The sequence below is a fragment of the Heloderma suspectum genome, chromosome 8, assembly GCF_057233095.1.
Source record: "Heloderma suspectum isolate Gila_16-S chromosome 8, 16-S_ref, whole genome shotgun sequence".
In the NCBI taxonomy this organism is placed as follows: Eukaryota; Metazoa; Chordata; class Lepidosauria; order Squamata; family Helodermatidae; genus Heloderma; species Heloderma suspectum.
In genome coordinates, this window is record NC_139465.1 from 16,597,761 (window position 1) to 16,619,208 (window position 21,448).

A 21,448-nucleotide genomic window follows, 5' to 3' on the forward strand; every position below is an offset into this window, starting at 1 on the left:
TCTCCAGCAAAATCACTTCATACAGGTTCAGCTGCGCATCATCACACATTGTATAATCCACTCCTCAGAAATCAAATGATATGCATGTGTCTGTGACGTCACTCTACCAATCTCACAGCTGAGCTGCTTGTGTATAGAACGGGGGTAAGGAGTTACAGTCAACAGGAAGTGATCTAAGCATGGCTGGCTGGTGCCGCAGCGATAGAAAAAGGCCGCCATTGTTGCCACTGGCCACAATTCTCCATGGGTACAGGGTAGCATCACTCTAGCAACTGATATCTCCATGGTAAAACCACAGTATACTTTACATTGGAAGTTCCATTGGAAACCCAATTCAGTTCTAAACTGGAAATGAGATAAGGTCTGCGATTGCCCTCCCGGAGCCTGTTAAAGACTATACTGGCTGCATTTGAGAAAGAGGTGGGAAGTAGCAAGTACGTGTCTGTACTTCCTGTTCTGCATGAGTTCCCTTCATGTAAACAAAGATATAACAGAGGAAGAAAAAAAGCTTTGAAAGGAAATTTTTTTGTTGCCGCTTTAGTACTATAGCATCAAGTGCATCTGCAGATTCCAGCCAAATATAGCTGTTTACAGTGCAATCCCGTGCATGTTTACTCGGAACTAGTGTTCAGTGGTGCTTACTCCCTTGTAACTGTGTTTAGGATTGCAGCCATAGTACATTTCCCTGTGTTACACACAGTAAAGAAATAACAGTACAGTTTCATGACTGGAATGGCACTTTTGGATCCAACCCAATGATTAATAGTATAATAGGAACTCCAGTTTAATTGGCATTTTAAATTGGACCAACTTGCTGTAAATCACTTTAAGTGCCCAAGGCAAACAAGTGAATCATACATACTCGAAATCAAACAAATAAATGCTTTAGATAGATTTTCCATTCCTGTTGCCATCCTTCTAGTATCTCCTGTTTTATACAAGTATACAATTGGACTCATCTTTTTTTTTTTTTTAATGGAATAAAAGAAACAGACCACTCATGAATTTTAAGTAGCTGTCTCATTGGCAGTTGTTCTTTCTTTCTAGCTCTGATAGGAGTGTTCAGTTGCAAAACAGTTTACTGATGTTATTCCAAGTACTTTTGAGCTAGGTAAAGGGCAGTGGAGTGGTGGTGGTGGTGGGGATAAATTGTATGCTGACTTTCTACAGATAAAATAAGCAAACAAATATTTCTTTATGTTGATCTACAGAACTGCACAGTTTAATCAATTTGCCTGTCTGGTTAATCAATTATGGTTTTAATTGCAGATTTTTTTTAAAGCATGCTAATTAATTAGGCAAGCCTGTGGCATTTTATATAAGGGCTGTGACCTGATTAATTTTCACTGATTAATCATATGAACTCTAGTTGATTAATCGATTAATCGCTATTGATGAAATTAGCACAAATTTGCATATGGGTAAAAAATGGTATTTCTGAAGATTAAAGCATACTTTTGTTTGTTTTTGGATCATGCATACATGAGCTGTGCCATCATCTTAGAAGAGGCATTCTTCCTGTGACAAAGGAAAATGAGACAGCAATCCTATATCCATTTACAGGAGAGTAAGCCCCACTGAAATCAACAGGACTTACTTCTCAGAATGCATTTATAAGACTGCATTATGCTTTTTTTAAGATGGAGCTTGCCAGATGTAATTTTTATGAGCACAGTTTTTATGTTGCCTGATTAATTGGGGCAAACCTTTTTGGTTGATTAATTCATCCAACTAATTAATCAATCAGTGCAGCCATGTTTTATACACTTCAGAAAACAATTTTGTGTGAACAAAGTAACATGTAGTTTAGGCTATGTTTCCTAGGCCTATAAAGGTGAAGTCCTGAGGAAAAGGGTTCGGGCCACTGGAATGTTGCATGACCTTCCCCAACCTGATCCCCTCCAGATGTTTTGGACTGCAACTCCCATCAGCCCCAGATGACTAATGGTGAGGAATACTAGAAATCATAGTCTACAATACCAGATGGCACCAGGTTGGGGCAGGGGACCAATGTTTCAGATCTCTAGTGCATTCCATCTCCTCCAGTGAACTTATAACTAGAGATGTTGGAGAAGTCCGCAACAGATTCAAATGAGTTCAGATTTCTATTAATCCGACCTGTGGATTCCATAGCTGACTGGCTTTTTCTGAGTCATGCAGATCCTGCGGACTTGTAGACTGGTTTTTCACTTCTGCGGGGGATTTGCATTAATCTGCATTAGCACATTAGCACGAGTGTGCGTTACTGCTAATACGAATTAGTGCATGTAGAATGGAATTCTGGTTAAAAAAAATCTGGTTCTGTTCTGAGTGGATAATGGAATGAAGGATGCCTGACAATCTGTGTTACACAGATGGAACAGAACAGAATCCATACATCCCTACTTCAGTGGAGGCTGGTGGCTTAAATTTTGGTGGGGCTGTAAATGCATTCTGGGTTTCAGTCAGAACCAGCCAGAACTCCAGAGGAGATATCCAAGGTACTGAACCTATTTTGGGGATAGGTTTCAGCACCATGGATAGATCCTTTGGAGTTCTGGCTGGTTCTGACTGAAACCCAGAATGGATTCACAGCCCCACTAAAATTGGAGCCACCAGCCTCCACTGCCCTACTTACAATCTCATGGTTAAAGATTGGTCACGGTGAATGTCTGTTGTTTTGTCCTTGACTACTTCTCATGCTGGCTGGGGCTCATGGGAGTTGGAGTCCAACAGCATATGGAAGACCACAGGTTGGCCACCCATCTCAGTTAGCTATGGTGAAAGGGAAGACCACAGGTTGCCCACCACATGGAAGACCACAGGTTGGCCACCCAACTCAGTTTGCTATGGGGGAAGGGAAGACCACAGGTTGCCCACCATATGGAAGACCACAGGTTGGCCACCCAACTCAGTTTGCTATGGGGAAAGGGAAGACCACAGGTTGCCCACCACATGGAAGACCACAGGTTGCCCACCTCATCTCAGTTTGCCATGGGGAGAGGGAACTGGTGGTGCAACCAGTGAAAGTTGAAGAGCATGGCTTGCCCAAACAGAGAGCACTCCCGGGTCCTTTGGGGCAGACTCCCCAGCTTGCATGTCCAAGGAGAGGGTGCTAGAAGCCCTTTGGGCTTTGGCAAATCCCTTAACTTGCTGATTGCTAGCCATGCTTTCTGAAATGCTACTGTCTGAGACAGTAAAGCTAAGTCATGATGCATTATATGGTACCTCCTAGAGATATCAATAAAAGATCTTTTAGCCAATCAACTGTCTGCCTTTCAACCAGCTACTTGATAATCTGACTACATCAACATATATTTGTATATTGCAACTCCTCAAGCCCAAACGAAACGAGAGACATATGGCTGTGTGTTTCTTTCCTAAATGTGGTCCCTACCCACGGGAGAAAATCAGCTGGGAGAGGGTGACTCTAAGCAGGAAAATTATGGGAGGGGAAAGTATGAAGCAACCCTTCCCCTCTGGCTGTACCTCTGCTCAAACACATAGCTACCTGAGGCTGCTACTGTTTCGTTGTTTCATAATTATTTTTTTAAAGTCAAGGAAGAACACATCATCTGCCCATTCTGCCTACTTTGGCCCTCTATAAGGGTGGTTTTTATGAGTTTCCTGAAAAATGTAAGCACTTATCTTCATGGAAGAGCTTAATGATTACGCAACTGGAATGCAGCTTTCCTTATTTAAAGGAAGGAATGGCGTCTGTACAGAATTCGCTCCATTTGCAAAGCAGGTGATGCTTTGCCAGACTCAAGTTTCACAGGTGATTTCTGAGTCAGGCAAAACTGACAACACCACCTCTCTGTTCTCCTAGTAAAGCCTTCCCCAGCCTGGTATCCTCCAGATGTGTTGGACTACAACTCCCATCATTCCCAGGCAGCATGGCCAATAGGGGTTTTTCTCCCAGTCCAAACGCCAGCTTGGGAGGAGGGCTTTTCCTTAGGACCACAGTGTGGAAAGAAAGCGTTATAGTCCTCCACCACACCTGATAATTTAAATTTTCAGCCCCCACCCCCACCAGCAGATGTTAGTTGCATTTTAAAAATCAAACAAAATGCTGCACATTAAATGCAAAGGAGAGTTTAACACCACATCTGGTTGGCCTTCTTGTGCTCTCTCTCCTAGCAGTATCTACTCCAGGGATCGAGAAACTGCGGTCCTCCAGATGTTGCTGGACTACAGCTCTCAGCATCCCTCACAGCTGACCATATTTGCTGGGGCTGATGGAAGTTATAGTCCAGCAACATCTATAGGGCCAAAGGGCTCTCCACCCCTGATCTACTCTGACTACCAGGAGCTCTCCAAGGTCAGAAGCAGAGGTCTCTGCCTGTCCTGCTACCTGAGATCTTTTAACAGCGGTGTTGAGCCTCAGGTCTGTGGGCCAAATTTGGCCTGCCTGCAGGCCTAATCAAGCCCTTTAGGGTTTCTCAGATGATTTCACCCCTTTCCCCTGAACAATAATATACTGGTATTTTTTGGCCCTGCCCCTTTTTGCCTTCAGCCCCACCCACTACTGGAATGTCCCGCCTGAAAGCTTCTCCAAAGTAGGGATGGATGAAAGGGGCTTACCTTGTCCCGCACCTCGCTTCGTGGTGGGGGGGAGGTGTTTTGGTTCTCCCCCCGAAGTTCAGGCGAGGGGGGGAGGTGCCCCGCCTTGCCTGGCTGAAATTCAGGCCGGGGGGGAGGCGCCCCATCCCTCGCCACCAAAATTCAGGCCGGGGAGGAGTGCCCCATCTACCCGGCCACGAAAAAAAAAAGTAAAGTAAAAAAAACCCCACACACACCCGTGATAGGCTACATAACGATTTACGTAGCCTATCATGGCTAGATTTCCAAAGTCAGCCATGATAGGCTACATAAATCGTCACGTAGCCTATCACGGGTGACTTTGAAAAAAAAAAATGCATACGCAAATGGCGGCGCCCATGGGGTGCCGCCATTTGCGTTCCTTAGTTTGGCATGTCTAGTCTACGTAAAGATTTACGTAGACTACTGCGAAAATAAGGGAACGCTATTTGCGTTGCCCTTATTTTCACCGTAGTCTACATAAATCTTTACGTAGACTAGATGTGCCAAACTAAGGAACGCAAATGGCGGCACCCCATGGGCGCCGCCATTTGCGTACATGCTTTTTTTTTCCCCCAAAGTCACCCGTGATAGGCTACATGACGATTTACGTAGCCTATCATGGCTGACTTTGGAAATCTAGCCGTGATAGGTTATGTAAATTGTTACGTAGCCTATCACGGGTGTGTGTTGTTGTTTTTTTTACTTTCCTTTTTTATTTTGCAATGGCGGCGGCGGCGGCAGCTGGTCAGAAGACCGGCCGCTGCCACCGCCGAACCACTGCCGAACCGCCACAGGGACCTGCCACCGAGAGGGACATTCGCACGAGGTAAATCCCATCCTGGGGGGGGGGCAGGGGGGCGGCGGAGAATTTCACCACCAATTTCGGGGGGCCAAATGCGTTGGCATTCGGCCTCCCAGAGATTCGTGGAGAAATTCTCCGCCATCCCTACTCCAAAGTGGAATTCAGCTGTTGGGCTGAAGGAGGTTCAACTTTCCTGCTATAAGGCATTACCTCCATATTGCACATGGAGAAATGAAGCTGAGAGATAGTGGCTTAACCTATAGGACATCTGACCTAGTACATTTATGACAGATGAACCAGGCCTTCCTGGATCACAGCTCAGTCTTAAATATTGTACTTAAATATTGCAGGGCGCTTGAACCAAGCAAGACAAAGAAACTGGTCTAGAGGTAGAGTTAGAAAGAAGCCTATGATCTCTGTGACAACTGTTTACCGAGAGTCCTACTTTATGTGTCGACAAAAGTAGGCCTGAGTAAGTTTAGTGCTCCCTAAACAGTTTGGGGGGTGTACATGTACCACCCTTATCCCTTGATCTTTGACAGGTAGCTCATAAGCGCCACCCTGGAGATAACACTGTGATTCTCTTCTTCTTAGAATCATAGAAACATAGAATAGTAGGGTTGGGAGGGGCCTACAAGGCCATCGAGTCCAACCCCCTGCTCAGTGCAGGAATCCAAGTCAGAGCATCCCTGACAGGTGGCTGTCCAGCCTCGTCTTGAATGCCTCCAGCTTGGGAGAGCCCACCACCTCCCTAGGTCATTGGTTCCACTGTCGTATTGCTCTAACAGTCAGGAAGTTTTTCCTGATGTTCAGCTGGAATCTGGCTTCCCGTAACTTGAGCCCATTCTTCTTCTTCTTTGACTTTTTTAAGATGAGGAGAAAAAGTGGAGGAGCTGGACATATATGGAAAAACATGAAAAGAAGGTCCCAGTGTGCAGCTTGGACTTAAAAGTGAGTTCAGGGTCTGAAATGACTGAAGACTCCTATATTAATTCTTTTAGCCAGCTCTCCTTCCCAGACTCAGCCCCAGAATCTCTTTATTTACATCAGTGGTCACATGAGTACTAGACTATATGAAGACAACTCTGTAACTCTTTGTCAGAGCTGTGGAAACTTCATAGAAACTAAAATAAAACTAATTTACCCAAGGTAATTAAACCTTACCAGGGCTTTGCTGAGAGTAATGTTTCAAAAATAATTCCAGCCCAGATCTTTACTTTTGCATTTTGAAAGCCAAACCAGTGCCACAGTCAGAAAGGGAAAAGGTTACACTTGTCTGACAGTTTAATTCCAGTAGAACAAGGGAATCCATTTTCTTTTGTGACACCCGGTTGCAATTTTGTGCCATCCAGTTCAAAATCAATGCTGGCAATAACTTATCTATAGAAAGCAATTTCTGAGCTCACATAGTCCTGACATTACTGTAAATATGTCCCAGCCTGGCAGCACTCAAAACATGAGAGAAATGCCCAATGCTCAACAGCACGATACCAGCAAATTATGATCCAAAAGTGTTTGCGGTTCAAGAAAGCCTTGATATATTTTCAAAGTATCTCACCAAAGGAAGCACTACATTAAGGGTGCAAAACCTTAGCCCTGGGGGGCAAATCCAGATGGCCTGGAATCCCCAAATTTGCCACCTGAGTTCCCCAGAAGGCCACACCCATCCCTTGGACCCACCTGTTTCTCCTGACGGTTGATGATTTGTGGTTTCCTAGCATTTGCACAGTTCCCCACCCCCCATGTTAAAATGTTGAAATGCCTCTCCTAAGGATTAGTTTTTGGCAGTAAGAACTTCAGGTTAAAATATGCTGGTATTTGAACATAAGAACATAAGAAGAGCCTTGGTGGATCAGACCAAGGGTCCATCTAGTCCAGCATTCTGTTCACACAGTGGCCAACCAGCTGTTGAACAGGATCCCACAAGCAGGACATGAGCATGACAGCACCCTCCTGCCCATGTTCCCCAGCAACTGGTGTACATGGGCTCACTGCCTCTGGTACTGGAGGTAGCCCATAGCCATCAAGACTAGTAGCCACTGATAGCCTTTTCCTCCAGGAATTTGTCCAGCCCCCTTTTAAAGCCATCCAAATTGGTGGCCATCACTACATCCTGTGGTAGTGAGTTCCATAGTTTAACTATGCACTGTGTGAAGAAGTCCTTCCTTTTATCTGTCCTGAATTTGGCCCTGCTTCCTTTGCTTGGCCACACCCCTTTTCTGCCTTTGGCCTTGCCCACCCCTGGAAGGCAATCCCAGAGAGCTTCTGCACAATTGAATTTGGCCCTTGGGCTCAAAGAGGTTCCACACCCCTGCTCTACAAAGGTATGCTGGACATAATACTGCAAGAGTTCGTTATGACTGGGCATGCAATCCTATATTTGCTTACCTGGGTGTAAGCCTTATTGAACACAATGAATCCTATTCTTTAGGTAACCACTCAGATGATTGCACTGTGAGGCTGCAATCCTATGCACATTTACTTGGGAGTAAGCACCATTAAACTGACTTAAGAGTAAACACCTTTTGGAAATCAGTGGGATGAGTTAGTAATGATGAAGATTTCAAGCTTCTAGAGCCACAGAGTAGGAGGGAGGGGGAGGAAGTTGTAGGCCATCTAATCTAACCCCCTGAAGGAAACCAAGAGCCAGAACATCTCTGACATATGGCTGCCCTGCTTGAAGACCTCCAGCGTGGGAGAGCCCCCACCCCAGTAAATGATTCCATAGTTGAACTACTTTTATTGTTCAGAATTTTCTCCTAATGGCCATCCAAAATCTACCCACCTTTAACTGAATCCCAAAAGATCTAATTCTGCCTTGTTGTGGCAGAAGCAGAGCACAAGTCTTTGCCCTTGTCTATGCGGCAGCCCTTACGTATTTGGGAGTAAATCCCACTGAACATAGTGGAACTTACTTCCAAGTAGGGATAGGGGAGAATTTCATTCAGTTAGGGTACAATCCTATGCATGTTTAGACAGAGAAAAGGCCTACAACTCCCAGCATTCCCCAGCCAGCATAGGATTATTGCCCTTACTGTATATTATAAGAACATATCACAATTTGCCTGTTCCTTTATAAAAAGGATGGACAGAGCTAAAGATTTTTTAAAAAATGAATTTGGGAGAACCTGAAACTGACAGATTTGTCCATCAAGGCCTAGGGGTTTGAGCTCTTAAATCTTCTGGTTTAAAATCCCTGTGTATTTAACCATGTTGGTGGGGCTGAATTAGGGGTGCCATCTCTTTTCTTCTGACAGCCTCCTCACCTTTAACAGTGACTCTTTTACAGTGACATGGCAGGCAGGTACAACATGGCCTGCTCCATGCTGGGAATAGCTTTACCTGATGAATTTGGCAAGTGCAGGTGGGTGAGAAATTTGTTTCAGCTTATTTTTGGAAGGGATTGAGCAACATTCATGAATTTCTACATATACAGGAAGGAAAGAACTTGAGAATGATTAAAAAATGAATACAGGAGAAAATGAAACTGACAGATTTTAACATCCAGCTTAAAAACGTGTTCTCAGGAACTTGAAAGTTTGCAGTTCTTGCTCACTACTTTGAGACATTTTGTTGTTGTTGTTCAGTCGTTCAGTCGTGTCCGACTCTTCGTGACCCCATGGACCATAGCACGCCAGGCCTTCCTGTCCTGCGCTCTCTCCCGGAGCATGCTCAAGTTCATATTCATTGCATCCGTGATAATTCAAAATAATTCAATAATTCAAAAGCAATGACATTATAGGGTAAGAAAGGTATTACTCTACCTTTATGTCTGGGTTTTTCTTTTTTAACAGTCCAGCATGGTTGCACTATTTATATATAGCAGAACAATCCTTTGCATGTTTATTCAGAGGTAAGTCCCACTGTATTCAACAGCACATATTCTCAGGTAAAGGTGCACAGAAGTGCAGCTTAAATGGATAAGTAAAAAATGTGGATGTGTGTGGTGAAGTCAAAAGATCCTTTCTGCTGTTGGATGCACAACTGATTTCCAGTGTCACTCTGTTGAACTCTCAGAACATTAGAGAAGATGTGAGTTTAGACCACCATTTTTCATAAAGTACACTAGCTATAAACTAAACACTTAATTTATTTTAATGCATCTAGTCTTGCAGATTTACATTAGTGTAACAGTTGGCAGAACTGGACTCACAACTGTTTGGCTTCCAATGTGCACACGTAGGGCTAATTCTCATGTATACATATTCATCACCTGAGGACTCTGCCATCAAGTGATGGCATTTATTTATTTACTTATTACATTTTTATCCTTCCTTTCCCCCCCTCTTGTAAGAAACCTTTTCCATGGTTCTCCTCCTCTCCATTATACCCTCGTAAGAACCCTGTGAGGTAGTCAGTGACTTGCCCAAAGTCACCCAGTGATCTTCATGGCCAAGCGGGGACTTGAACCTGGATCTCCTAAGTCCCAGTCTAACACTCTAACCACTACACCACACTCGCTCTAGTCTCTTCCATGTATGAACCAACCTCTGCAAGCTTAGTATAATCCTTGTTTACATATCCAAATTGTACCTGAATGGCATCTCTGTTTTTTGGACATCCAGTTTCCCTCCCCTATTTCCTCCTTTCCCTTGAAGACCCAGAGACTATGCATGCTGATGGCAATCATCACAAACAGAAGTGTTTTCTGGAAGCTTTCTAATAGTGTGAAAACAATGGCATACAAACTCTAAAATCTCTGCTCCCCCCGCCCCCCTCACCATACACACACTGTTACATAACTTAAGAAAGATCCCCTTCTCCATTTCACATAGCCAGCCCCTGGTGTTAGGTTGCATCACCTGTGGTTCCCAACCTGGTGCTCTCCAGATGTTTTGGACTTCAACTCCCATCAGCCACAGTCAGCATCTCAATGGTGAGGGATGACAGGAGTTGTAGTCCCAAACCTCTGGAAGGTAACAGGCTGTGAAAAGCTGCTTTACACCCTGCTTGCTTCTCTTCTCCTGTCATTTACACATCAAGACTCTTAAGGTGCAAATCCTATGCATGTTTAGATGGGGAAAAAGTCTTACAACTCCCAACATTCCTTTGTCTCACCTGTCTTGTTGTGTCCCTCCCTAACGCTCCCCCTTTCTCAAACCCACCAATTAAGAACTCTTGCATAGAATGCAGAGCTTTTCTCTAGCCTGGGCACATCAGGTCCCCATTTTAGTGCCCTCCAAGGTGCAGCCTGGGAACAGCTGTCATTCAGCCTGGACCTCTGAGCATGCACAGAGTAGTTTTCCTCCTCACTAGTTTGTAACCACAGCCAGCCCCTCCATACTGACATCAGGAGACAGGTCTCCCAGCCTTCCTCAACCTGGTGCTCTGTGGCTGTGTTGGACTGCAGTCCCCATCGTATCTAGCCTGTGACTGGCCGAGGCGGGCACCAGGTTGGGGAAAGCTATGCCATGGATTTCTGTCAGGGCCTGGATCTCTCTCTTTTTAGAGGGAGCCATGTCTGTCTGTCTGTCCATCTCACTCTCAGCATGCCCAGCCCACGGTCTCTTCCTGAGCTCCAAGACGTGTTGTACTGTCCTCCCACGTCCATAACCCCCCTCCCCCAATCCTGTACTTCCCTTCCCTCTTCCTCCTCTGCCTGCAGCTGATGGCACCTCGCGGGGTGGAGCTTTCTCCAAGTTCAAGACCTTCTTCTACCCGGGCGATCGTTGTCCCAGCTGCGGGCAGCAGCGTTAAAAACACGCATGTCTCCTCCCTCTCTGTGTGTCAGTGGGCCCACCAATCGGGAAGGGAGTTCAACGGGGTCCGGACGGTCCTGCCCCAGAACCTCCCCGTCCACAGGATCCCGGGGGCTCGCCCTCGCCAGCTGGCTTTCGTCCTCTTCCCGCAAACCGGACCCCTCCTCATACAAGGCAGGGGAGGCTGGGGGCTCCTATTTCAGTGGGGCTGTGAATTCGCTCTGGGTTTCAGGCAGAACTCTAAAGCAGCTATCCAAGGTGCTGGAGCCGTTTGGGTGACGGGGTTCAGCACCCTGGATAGCTCCTTTAGAGTTCCTGCGGGTTCTGACTGAAACCCAGAGCGGATTCACTGCCCCACTGCAATCGGAGCCGCCAGCCTACAAGCCCCCCACTCCCCTCGCCTCGCCTCGCCTCGCCTCGCCTCGCCTCGCCTCGCCTCCTTACCTGCGGCAAACAGAGGCAGCGCTCACCCCAGGCCCGGCCAGTCTGACGGTGCCAAGCGCGGGCGCCCTCGGCCGCCGCCGCGTTTCTTCCTCTCGCTCCGTCTCTCCACCTGCTCCCGACCACCTTAATCACCCGAAAGCCTCCGCCTTCGGGGGAGCCGGAGACGGACTGGCCGGCCATTGGCTGGCGGCGAGCGGGCTGGCTCCTCATTGGCCGCGGGCGGCGCAGGGCTGGGCGCGGCCGGCGCTGTCGAAAGGCTGGGGTTGGCGAGCTGCGGGGCGGGGAGGCGGGGTCGGCGCGTGGCGCGGCGCCTTTTGTGCGCTCCGGCGGCGGAGCGGAGCTTTCTTTGGCCGGAGCTGCGGCGGCGGGCGGGCGGCGCCGCCTCCTCCTCCTCCTCCGCCGCCTCCGCCTCCTCCTCCAGCTCCAGCTCTCCTCTTCTCTCCCCCGTTTCTGCCCCCTCCCCGCCGCCTCTTCTTCTGCGCTATGCATTCGAGCGCTCCTGAGCCTCGCCAGGGGCCGCCGCCGCCGCCGCCGCCTTCGCTGCAGCTGCAGCTTCTCCTCCTCCCCGCACGTCGAGGGGCGTTCGAGGCATAGAGCGAGGCGGGCAGCTCGGGCAGGAGAGAGCGAAGGGGGCCGTCCGTGGCGAGAGGAGGCGGAGGGCGCCGGCGAGCCGGAGGCAGGCGTCGCCCGCCCGTGCGCCCCTTCGGGGAAGGCGTCTGCTGGCGACTCCCTAGAAGCACCCCAGCCTGGTGGCGCGGAGGGGGCGGGGAGCAGCCGAAGGAGGGTACGGACGGGCTCCTCGGCGCGATGCTGGCGCTGGAGCTCCTGGGCTTGGCGTGGCTGGCTGGCGTGGCGCTGGGGCAGAACGAGACGGAGCCCATCATCCTGGAAGGCAAGTGCCTGGTTGTGTGCGACTCCAACCCGGCCTCCGACCCCACGGGCACGGCGCTGGGCATCTCGGTGCGCTCGGGCAGCGCCAAGGTGGCGTTCTCCGCCATCCGCAGCACCAACCACGAGCCGTCGGAGATGAGCAACCGGACCATGATCATCTACTTCGACCAGGTAGACCGCGCCGGGGCGGGCCGGGGGGCTGGAGAGCGGCGGTTCGGGCGCGAGGAGAGACACACGCGGGGCGGCGGGGGGTGGGGTGGGGGAATAGGTTGCTGATGAGATGGGGGAGACTGTGGGCTGGGCTTTATTAGGCATGGTGGATGGAAGGGGCACTGCCTTCGGAGCAGGTGCCCCCTTTTCTCTGCCCTCTCCCAAATTCCTCTGAGCCGGAGTCAATCCCAGGTTTAGAGATAGATCTAGAGCGAAGGCTGGTGGCTCCGATGTCAGTGGAGCAGTGAATCCACTCTGCGTTTCAGTCTGGTCAGAACTCTCAAGAGCTCTCCGAGGTGCTGGATCTATTTTGGGGACAGGGCTCAGCACCTCGGAGAGCTTCTTGAGAGTTCTGGCTGGTGCTGACTGAAACCCAGAGCGGATTCACCCCCCCCCCCATGACCTCGGAGGAGCAGCCAGCCTCCACTGTGGATATATAGTTTGCAGACGGGCCGGGGGAGTGCGAATTACCCGTTGAAACTTTAGCGTTCTGCTTGGGGGTGTGGGACACACACGCGTGATCTGGGGGAGTGGGGAAGCTTGGTCAGGGTCCAGGAGGGTTGCTGGCTGGGCTTGCTGCATTTTTTCGGTGGCCACGGTGGGCGCCTGATCCCCAGATGAATGGCTCCAGTCTACGTGTCTCATTTCCCCCTTCCCTTTCCCTCGTAGGTACTAGTGAATATCGGACTCAACTTTGACTCGGAACGGAGTACTTTCACGGCGCCCCGAAAGGGCATCTACAGCTTCAATTTTCACGTGGTCAAGGTGTACAACAGGCAAACCATCCAGGTCAGCTCTTGCTCATTTGCTGAGGGACATTAGCCTTTGGCCTGCCTGCATGATGACGGGGTGTTTGTGTGCATGAGAGAGAAAACACATGCATGAGATTTATTCCAACTTGTTTGTGTACTCTTATGGGGGAGAAACTCCCACAGTGTCTTTTTAAAGTCTGCTGCCTGGTTGAGGAGGAATGTTTAATTGATCAAGACGTTTTTAAATGCTTAAAAAACGAATGGACACAGACTGCAGTCCTATGCATGCTTACTTGGGAAAGTGAGTATCATGGAGTAAACTGGACTTACTACTGAGTAAACTTACATAAATAGGATAGGGTAGTAGTGACCGGGCAATCTTATCCTTGCTTGCTTGGGACTAAGCTCCATTAAACTTGGTGGGACTTATTTCTGAGTAAACATGCATTGGATAGGGTTGTGTAGCTACAATCCTACAAAAGCACTGACTTCTGGGTAAATGTGTACTGTAAATATTTTGGCCCTATTTTATAGTGTTCCATTGGAGCCTTGCGTTCTGCTCTGCTCTGTCTTGCCTCTTCTCTTCTCTTCTCTTCTCTTCTCTTCCTTTTCCCTTCCTTAAGAGCATATTTTGTTTTGTGCTGAAGCCATCTCATGCTTGCCTCAATGCTAGCTATCTTTATTTCTCACATGCTTATAATTTCCCCCTCAACCAGCCTTCTCCAACCTGGTGCCTTCCAGATGTGTTGGATGCCAACTCCCATCATTCCCAGCCAACATATTTATTTATTTATTAGATTTATTCACCACCCATCTGGCCAGCTGCCCGGCCACTCTAGGCAACGTACATTACTAATAACAAATTTACATAATCAACTGAACAAAACAACATAACAACACTGTTCTAAAAAACCCCCTAAGTTCTCACCCCAAATGTCCTCCTGAACAGCCAGGTTTTTGAAGCCTGGTGGAAGCTCATCAAAACATGGCCCATACTGGCTGGGAATGATGGGAGCTGCAGTCTGACACATCTGGAGGGCACCAGGTTCGGGAAAGCTGCCCGAAACAATGAAACTTTTAGGGACTCCCACTGCAAAACCATTGAAACGGCATCTTTCTGTGTGGCCAGGCTTAAAAATGGGATCCTCCCATGAACACTGTATCATTCTGTCAGGCAGCCAGGCCCTCCTTAACCACAGCTTTGTCTAAATCTCCACCCATCCTTGAAATGGGAATAGACTAAGTCCATATGAAATCCCAAAAGCACCCCCACCCCCAACTGAGAGTTTACGATTCATAGACAATTAAAACTGCTTTCCTGCCTCCTCCCTCACGTCATCTCTTGACAGGCTGGACTTCAGTCTGTCTAGTACTGTGGCAGACTGTGATCCAATGTGCATTTACTTAGAAGAAAGCCATGCTTAATCAGGTTGGACTTCATTCCAGGTGAACATGCCTTATGCTCAGGCTGCGTATGAATGGTGTATTCCTGCTATACAGAATGCAGTTCTAAAACACGCTTACTGACACAGTGATTCCATAGAAATCCAGGCAGGGGGATCAAATCTATTCGCTCCCCCTCCCCCGTACAATGAGTTTTCTTTGATTGGAACTTGTCCCCTAGAAGCCACTCCCCTTGTCTCTGTTTTAAGGTTGGAATTAACATTTACTCAAGTTCTGCCTGCCTGAATTTTGTACCAAATACATAAAATTCTTCACACTGCAAATTACACATGCAGGGTAAAGTGAATGTTGCCATGTTATAATAAAGAGGGGGATTATGGCTTGCAAATAGCAGTGCAATCCTGTGCATGTCTACAAGGTAGTAAGTCATTGCATTCAATGAGACTTACTCCTGGGTAAGTGTGCATAGGATTGCAGCCTACATTTTATTTATTCATTTAAATTTATTTAAAAAATATTTTTAGGCCATCTTTAAGGGTAGAACCCTTTAGTATAACAAGACTACAGTGGAAGAGCTACATATTTAAACATATAAATATACATTGAGAATAACCTTCTGACCTGCTTGGTTTAATCCTGGACTGTAACAAATCTCATATTAGGTAAACTGTGCTTTGTGTATTTTTCATTCATCCTCCACAAATCATGTTTTAACTTCTTTTTCCAATATTAGTACAGTGATCACTATTGATATCTCTTTCTCCCCTCTGTCTGCTGTCCCCAGAACTACATAAGCTTTAAGACCCTTTAGTCTACCCATAATAACAAGGAACAAGGACTAACCTGGTAGAAACACAAGCTGAATTGGCTTGGGAGCTGCATGCTAGATCTCATAAAAGTCGCACCTCATCAGTATCTTGGGAATATCAGATTGGGGAATGGAGTTGGACTTTGTGCTTACAGGCTGAGTGTTTTAGAACTAGAACCCTGAGAAAAAGCTTGACAAATCAATCTTGGGACTTAATGGAAAGCCACAGTTCTTGAAGGGAAGCAGGGTGAGGAATTTCCTTTAGAGCCAACTCCAAAAAAGATGGAGTTGGCTGGTTGCATCCTGTTTTCTCCCTCCCATACAACCCCATTTCCCCCTTTTCTTACTAGCCTATGGCTTGGTCTGGTTGAGTCATCCAGATGAGGGCATTCTATGTCCGTAGGCCCTTCTGGTATGGTGCAATGGCCTTCTCTACTTTCAGCCAGCAAAATAATATGGATTGATCTAATAGGACTTGGGCTATGCAGGGGGCCTGCATAAAGTGCCCTTTAAGTGTCTTCCAGGAATATAGTTGGATAATGCTTGTTTTTTTTTAGCTTGAGCTATATTCCTTTCTCTGACCAGCTATGTAGCTAAATTTACGTCTATGGCAGAAGCTGTGTACCAGATAATGGAGTGATAAAGTGCCTGATCTTGTGCATGTTTTGTCAGGAGTAAGTCTGTAGCCCAAATATGGGTGCTTTATACATAATATATAATTCACCCAAATTTTGTATATGTAAAATGTGCAAATAGCTACATTTATAGCTGGGATTGTTTAGTAATTTAGAAAGCCATAACTGTAGCTCAGTATTTCATGAGTGGCTGGCAGTTTCTACGTTTCGGGCCAGATCTAGAGACTGCTTGAATTAAAGGAGGGCAGAGGGAGTCCCCAGCCCCTTAACTTCTGTTCTAGGGGACTAACATGAGACACACACACACACACACACACACACACACTGATTTGGCTAAATTTGGGGGATAGGGTTGGTGGATTTCATTAAGGACCCTACCTTGCTCCCATTATTTGAACACTGCTGATCTTTAGATATAAATCTCGATCCACTGTGCATCAGTAGCTGTCAATCACTGTAGCGATGTCAAAAACGGGAAGTTGCATCTGTACACACACACACACACACACACACAGAGGCTGGTGGGTCTGGCTGCTGTGTTGTTTTGCTGTGGGTGTATCAAAATATACTTATCTCCTTTGCTTGGGCAGGTAGAAGGGTATAGCTCCATGGGATGCACATTAGCTCTGCCAGGGATTCGGCATTTTTGCTGCTACTCAAAGGGATAAGCAGCCCTCCCTTGATGCACTTCAGAGGTGGTGCCTGGGGCTTGGATGCCTTTATCCCCCTTCTCTTGTCTTTGAGGTTTAGCAAGGGAAAAAACCCACATAAGTCCAAAAATCCCCACATAGATCCAAGCTGAAGGACAAGCAAACTCTCCAAAGACAAGGGATGGCATCTAGCTGAAAGGGATTCACGCTGGAATTTGAGCCATGTTCCATATGCATCTGGAGGAGTCTTGAAAGCCGGGGTTTCGTGTGGTGCTGTCTGTCCCAAATGAGGCTCACTCACTAGACCATTTTTGCCTTCTAGGAAGCCCAGAAAAATCAGATCTATAGTTTATTGTTTTTGTATTTTCCGGTGTGTGTGTGTGTGTGTGTGTGTGCGCGCGCGCACGCGCATGCATATCATGCAGTACATTGAACTGGAAAAGTGGCATATACATTTAAATACACAATATTTTTTTAGAGGGTGGAGGTTATGAGAATAAATGCAGTACTGCAGAGGGCTAAAATACCTTGTACTGTTGAATTCATCTGGCAGAGGAAAGCACTGCACTTTGTTTTTTAAAGGAAGACAAAGATTCTAGAACTCATTCCTAGAAAGTTTGGGGGAGTGACCCCTTTACACTGTGCCACCAGCCTCTAGTCCTTCAATCTTTCCTTTTACCATCTTCCTCCCCATTCCATTTCTTCTTTGTTTCTCTTGCTGATATGAGATATCTATCCTATAGGGTTACCTTGTGCATTTAAGAAGCAAGGCTGCAGACGGAGAAATACAGGTTTTCTAATGACAGCTATCTGGGAAGGAGTGGGGTGGATGACACTGGAACTGTATGTTTTCACCATTAATACCATGCTAATACCACACTTTGATTAATAACATCCTTGAGGCAATCCTAAGCATGTCTACTCAGAAGTAAATCCCATTGCTCTCGACTCCCATTGAGGGTATAAGATTTTGCAGCCTTGCGTTGCAATTCAGTGCTTACTTTTCCAGAGACAAAGACCTGCTTAATGCAGTAGGACTTACTTCTGAGTAAAGATACATAGGATTGCTAGTGTTTCCTTGCTGGAACTGTTAAAGATCTAATGAACAATTAATAGGGGTGGGAACTGCCTCTGACTAGGCACTTCCAATTAAAAATGGCCCATCGTCCTGTGTGTGTGTATACATATCTATCTATCTTGTCCCCCAGAGTTGCATGACGTTGTCTTCCATTTCACTTATGGGGGCTTTGTTTTATCTCTTGCATCTCAGGTGAGCTTGATGCTCAATGGCTGGCCGGTGATCTCTGCCTTTGCTGGGGACCAAGATGTCACTCGAGAAGCTGCCAGCAATGGGGTCCTAATCCAGATGGAGAAAGGAGACAGAGCCTATTTAAAACTGGAGAGAGGAAACTTAATGGGAGGCTGGAAATATTCCACCTTCTCTGGATTTCTAGTATTCCCTCTTTAAAGAACTTGCCGACTAGAGGAGGAAGAGGGGCAATAAAAGCAAGTCTGAGAATCGCTTACCCGCCCCTGAATTGTAGCAGGATAGAAGAAGCTTTGCACATCAAGTTTCTGGATAATATTTACATATTGCAGAAGTTAAACCCTTACTTAGGTTTGTGTACATTGCTCGGAAGATCTTTGTAATGGCCAACAGACCGAAGATGCTTGAATTCATCATCCTTCAATAATATTTCTCTTTTCTTTGCAAACCAAATTAACTACATTTCCATTTAACCGATGTTATAGTTATTCTCCCTCTTCCCTGTGATTTTCCCCCTCGCAAACACCTGTATGTTTTCTACTTCGCACTATCCTTTAACAACCAATCTGGGTTTGTTTTTAACACTATATATATATATTTTGTACTCTTTCCCTGAGTTTAACTTTTAAAAAAAGTATTTTTGAATATATGTGTGCCATGGTGAAAGGTGCAATGCAAACCTTGCTGTATGCTAGTAAGTCAAACTGGGAAATAATAATTATATATATATATTAACATGAACTATTCTAGCCAAGTCCTGATTTTCACTATTTCTATGTAAATCTGAGTGATTGTGGAATTTACAGGCTGCTTAATGTTTTGACGCTTGTTTTTTGCTCTCGTAATTGTGGCCCAACTACATGCTGGAAAGTATATTGAACTTTTACTAATTACTCTGTAAGATAAGGTGTGAATATTGACAAATTAATTTTGGATTTAGTTCTAATAACTTTTAAATGGGATGTTCATTTAATTTCTTTTTTTTTCTTAGAAGAGAAACACAGTACAGTTAATGCACTCTTAACTAGACCTGGAAGGAGGAACAAAACAGACAATAAAGAAAGAAAGAAACAAAGAAAGGTGGGTGGGATATACAAACACAAGTAGGTTTCACTTTGTTCTGAATGCAAAATGGAAGAACTGATAAATTCTTTAAAAGCTAACTATCAATGCAAGTTACCCTTTTAGTAACGTCCTTGCCCTGCTTTTGTTCTGCCGCTTCCTCATTGTTTTATGTGCGGTTTTTAAAATGGGGAGGGAGCTAACTTATCAATTTCAGGAACTGCGCTCTCAATTCTCAACATGATTGCTCTGTTGAGCAGGTTTTGCGAGGGGTGGGAGCAATCTCCCACCCTGAGCAGCCACAGAGAAAATGCCTACAAAATTGTCCTCTAGATCCTTTCTACCATTGTATGTATTATATCTCTCAATCAAGTCACATTTTATACAGCTGTCTTATTAAAAGAAAGAAAAGAAATCCTTACAAGGTATACCTAAAATGCTAGTATTATTATTTGCTAGTATTATTTTGTTTACAGTCTTTCAAAGATGTAAATGCATAATTTTTTGCAGCATTCTAAAGAGAATAACTACTTTTATTATCAAGGCACAGTAAAATACTTTTGATTGTAATTGAAACATAATGTGAAATAAAACCAGTGGAATAAAGAAACGGACTTTGTGGGGAGTGGAGAACTATAGGCTGTCTTCTCTCCCCCACCCCCACCCCCACATACTTTGGCTGTTCTGTTGCATGAAGGATACAGATCAGATCTGGAATTTAATTGTATGCCTATGAATCAAAATGATATCTGGATATAAACAGCCGATTTCTCAATTTGCAACCATTATGTGTACTGCGGCTGCTACATAGTTAAAATCTCATGGCTCCCCACTCCAAACCTGGGTTTCAAGAAGGAATTTAATTAGCTCCTAGGGGGGCAGTTAATTCTAGCTTAATAAGCAATGCGTTATTTTATGCTCAGTGCCTTCCCTTTTTGGAGGTGTGTGGGTTGTGTGTCCTTTTTAATAGTTTCATACAACAAATGGAGCTCCAGTCTTTTAAAAAGCCCTTGGCAGAATGGGTAGGGGCAGTGTGTGTGTGTGTGTGTGTGTGTGTGTGTGTAACTAAGAGAGAAGAGAAGAGGCAGGTGCATTTTATTTGATGCTTTGGAAACTGTCGGAGAATCCTTTAATGCACGAGAGGGCAGAAGAAGGGAGGTCTGGATCTACTGGTAAATCTTTGGATGATCTGCAGTGAATCAGCAAGGATTTCTGACTCTCAGTTGTTTAACAATAGCAACAAAATGCCCCCCCCCCCGAGAAATAATTATACTGCTGAAATGAAGAGAACCTGGAGATAACCAGAAGTGGGGGCTTGCATAAAAGGACTGTGAGCTTAGTTCTGATATACAGAACACATTCCTGGGCTCAGAATTCTGATTTTCAAATAAAAAAGAGTAGGTCCTGCAAGTGTGAAGTCTGGCCATGCCTGTTTTAATGCAATTGAGGAAAAGATGTACAGACTGGAAGGAAAGCTGGTCAATTTCCACCGTCGGGGGTGAAATTAAAAGCGAGGTGACATGAGAACTGCTGTATAGAGGTGATTGGGCCTATACAACTGGAGAGGTCCCAGGTTCAAATCATGCTTCTGTCTACAACAAGCCCACAGGAGCTCTGAGGGAACTGATACGGCCTCCGTTGCTCTTGTGCAATACGAAGCAAGCATAAGCATACTGACCCACCCTGGCAGAGTTTCTGTTAGGTTTACTGCAACAGCATAGGTGAAATCTTTTCAAGGTTCCACAAATACTCAGTTTGATGGTGAAAGATCTGGTTAGCATTCTGTACTGCAGATGGGGGGGGGGTCCTTGCAGGCAGGGAAGATTGCGTGGCAGCAGGCACTCCTACCCCCCAAATATTTCCCACTACCCCTTCTTCCTTCCCAATTATTTATTTATTTAGTTAATACCTTGTCTTTCTACCAAAAATGGCACTCAAGGGGGCCATCAACCTTTTTTGCTAGCATCTGGCTGTGCAGCTTGGAGTGGGGGGCAGGAAACCATCCCACTCAACTGCAAGAGAAAAGTCTGTTTGAATCATAGGAAAAGCTGAACTGTGTGGATAAAGGGGCTATGAAGGCAAATTTGGGGGAAGATAAGGAAATCTTAATTGTCTTTCTCTTGTTCACTCTCATATACCCCTTCCCCTTACCATTGTGCATAGTTTTTACTGGGTAATGAAATAATAATTTGTATTTGAGAAAGTGTTTTTGTTTTGCTTGGAGTGTGCCAGTTCTTCCTCTCCATGGAATAAACTCTGTA

At 46.0% G+C, this 21,448-nt stretch overlaps 1 protein-coding gene across 2 annotated transcripts; it reads left to right on the plus strand.

Moving 5' to 3' along the window:
* Nucleotides 1–4,211: 4,211 nt before the first annotated feature.
* Nucleotides 4,212–19,810, plus strand: CBLN1 (cerebellin 1 precursor). Of its 2 annotated transcripts, XM_084812423.1 has the most exons (4): nt 4,212–4,229; nt 12,331–12,570; nt 13,279–13,398; nt 18,129–19,810. In XM_084812423.1, exons 1-4 carry the CDS (start codon nt 4,218–4,220, stop codon nt 18,324–18,326), a joined length of 570 nt encoding a protein of 189 aa, XP_084668549.1. In that variant the 5' UTR covers nt 4,212–4,217; the 3' UTR covers nt 18,327–19,810. The 2 variants fall into 2 exon arrangements, with proteins under 2 accessions (XP_084668549.1, XP_084668548.1); XM_084812422.1 differs by lacking the exon at nt 4,212–4,229 and having other exon boundaries at nt 12,310–12,570.
* The last annotated feature ends 1,638 nt before the right edge of the window (nt 19,811–21,448 follow it).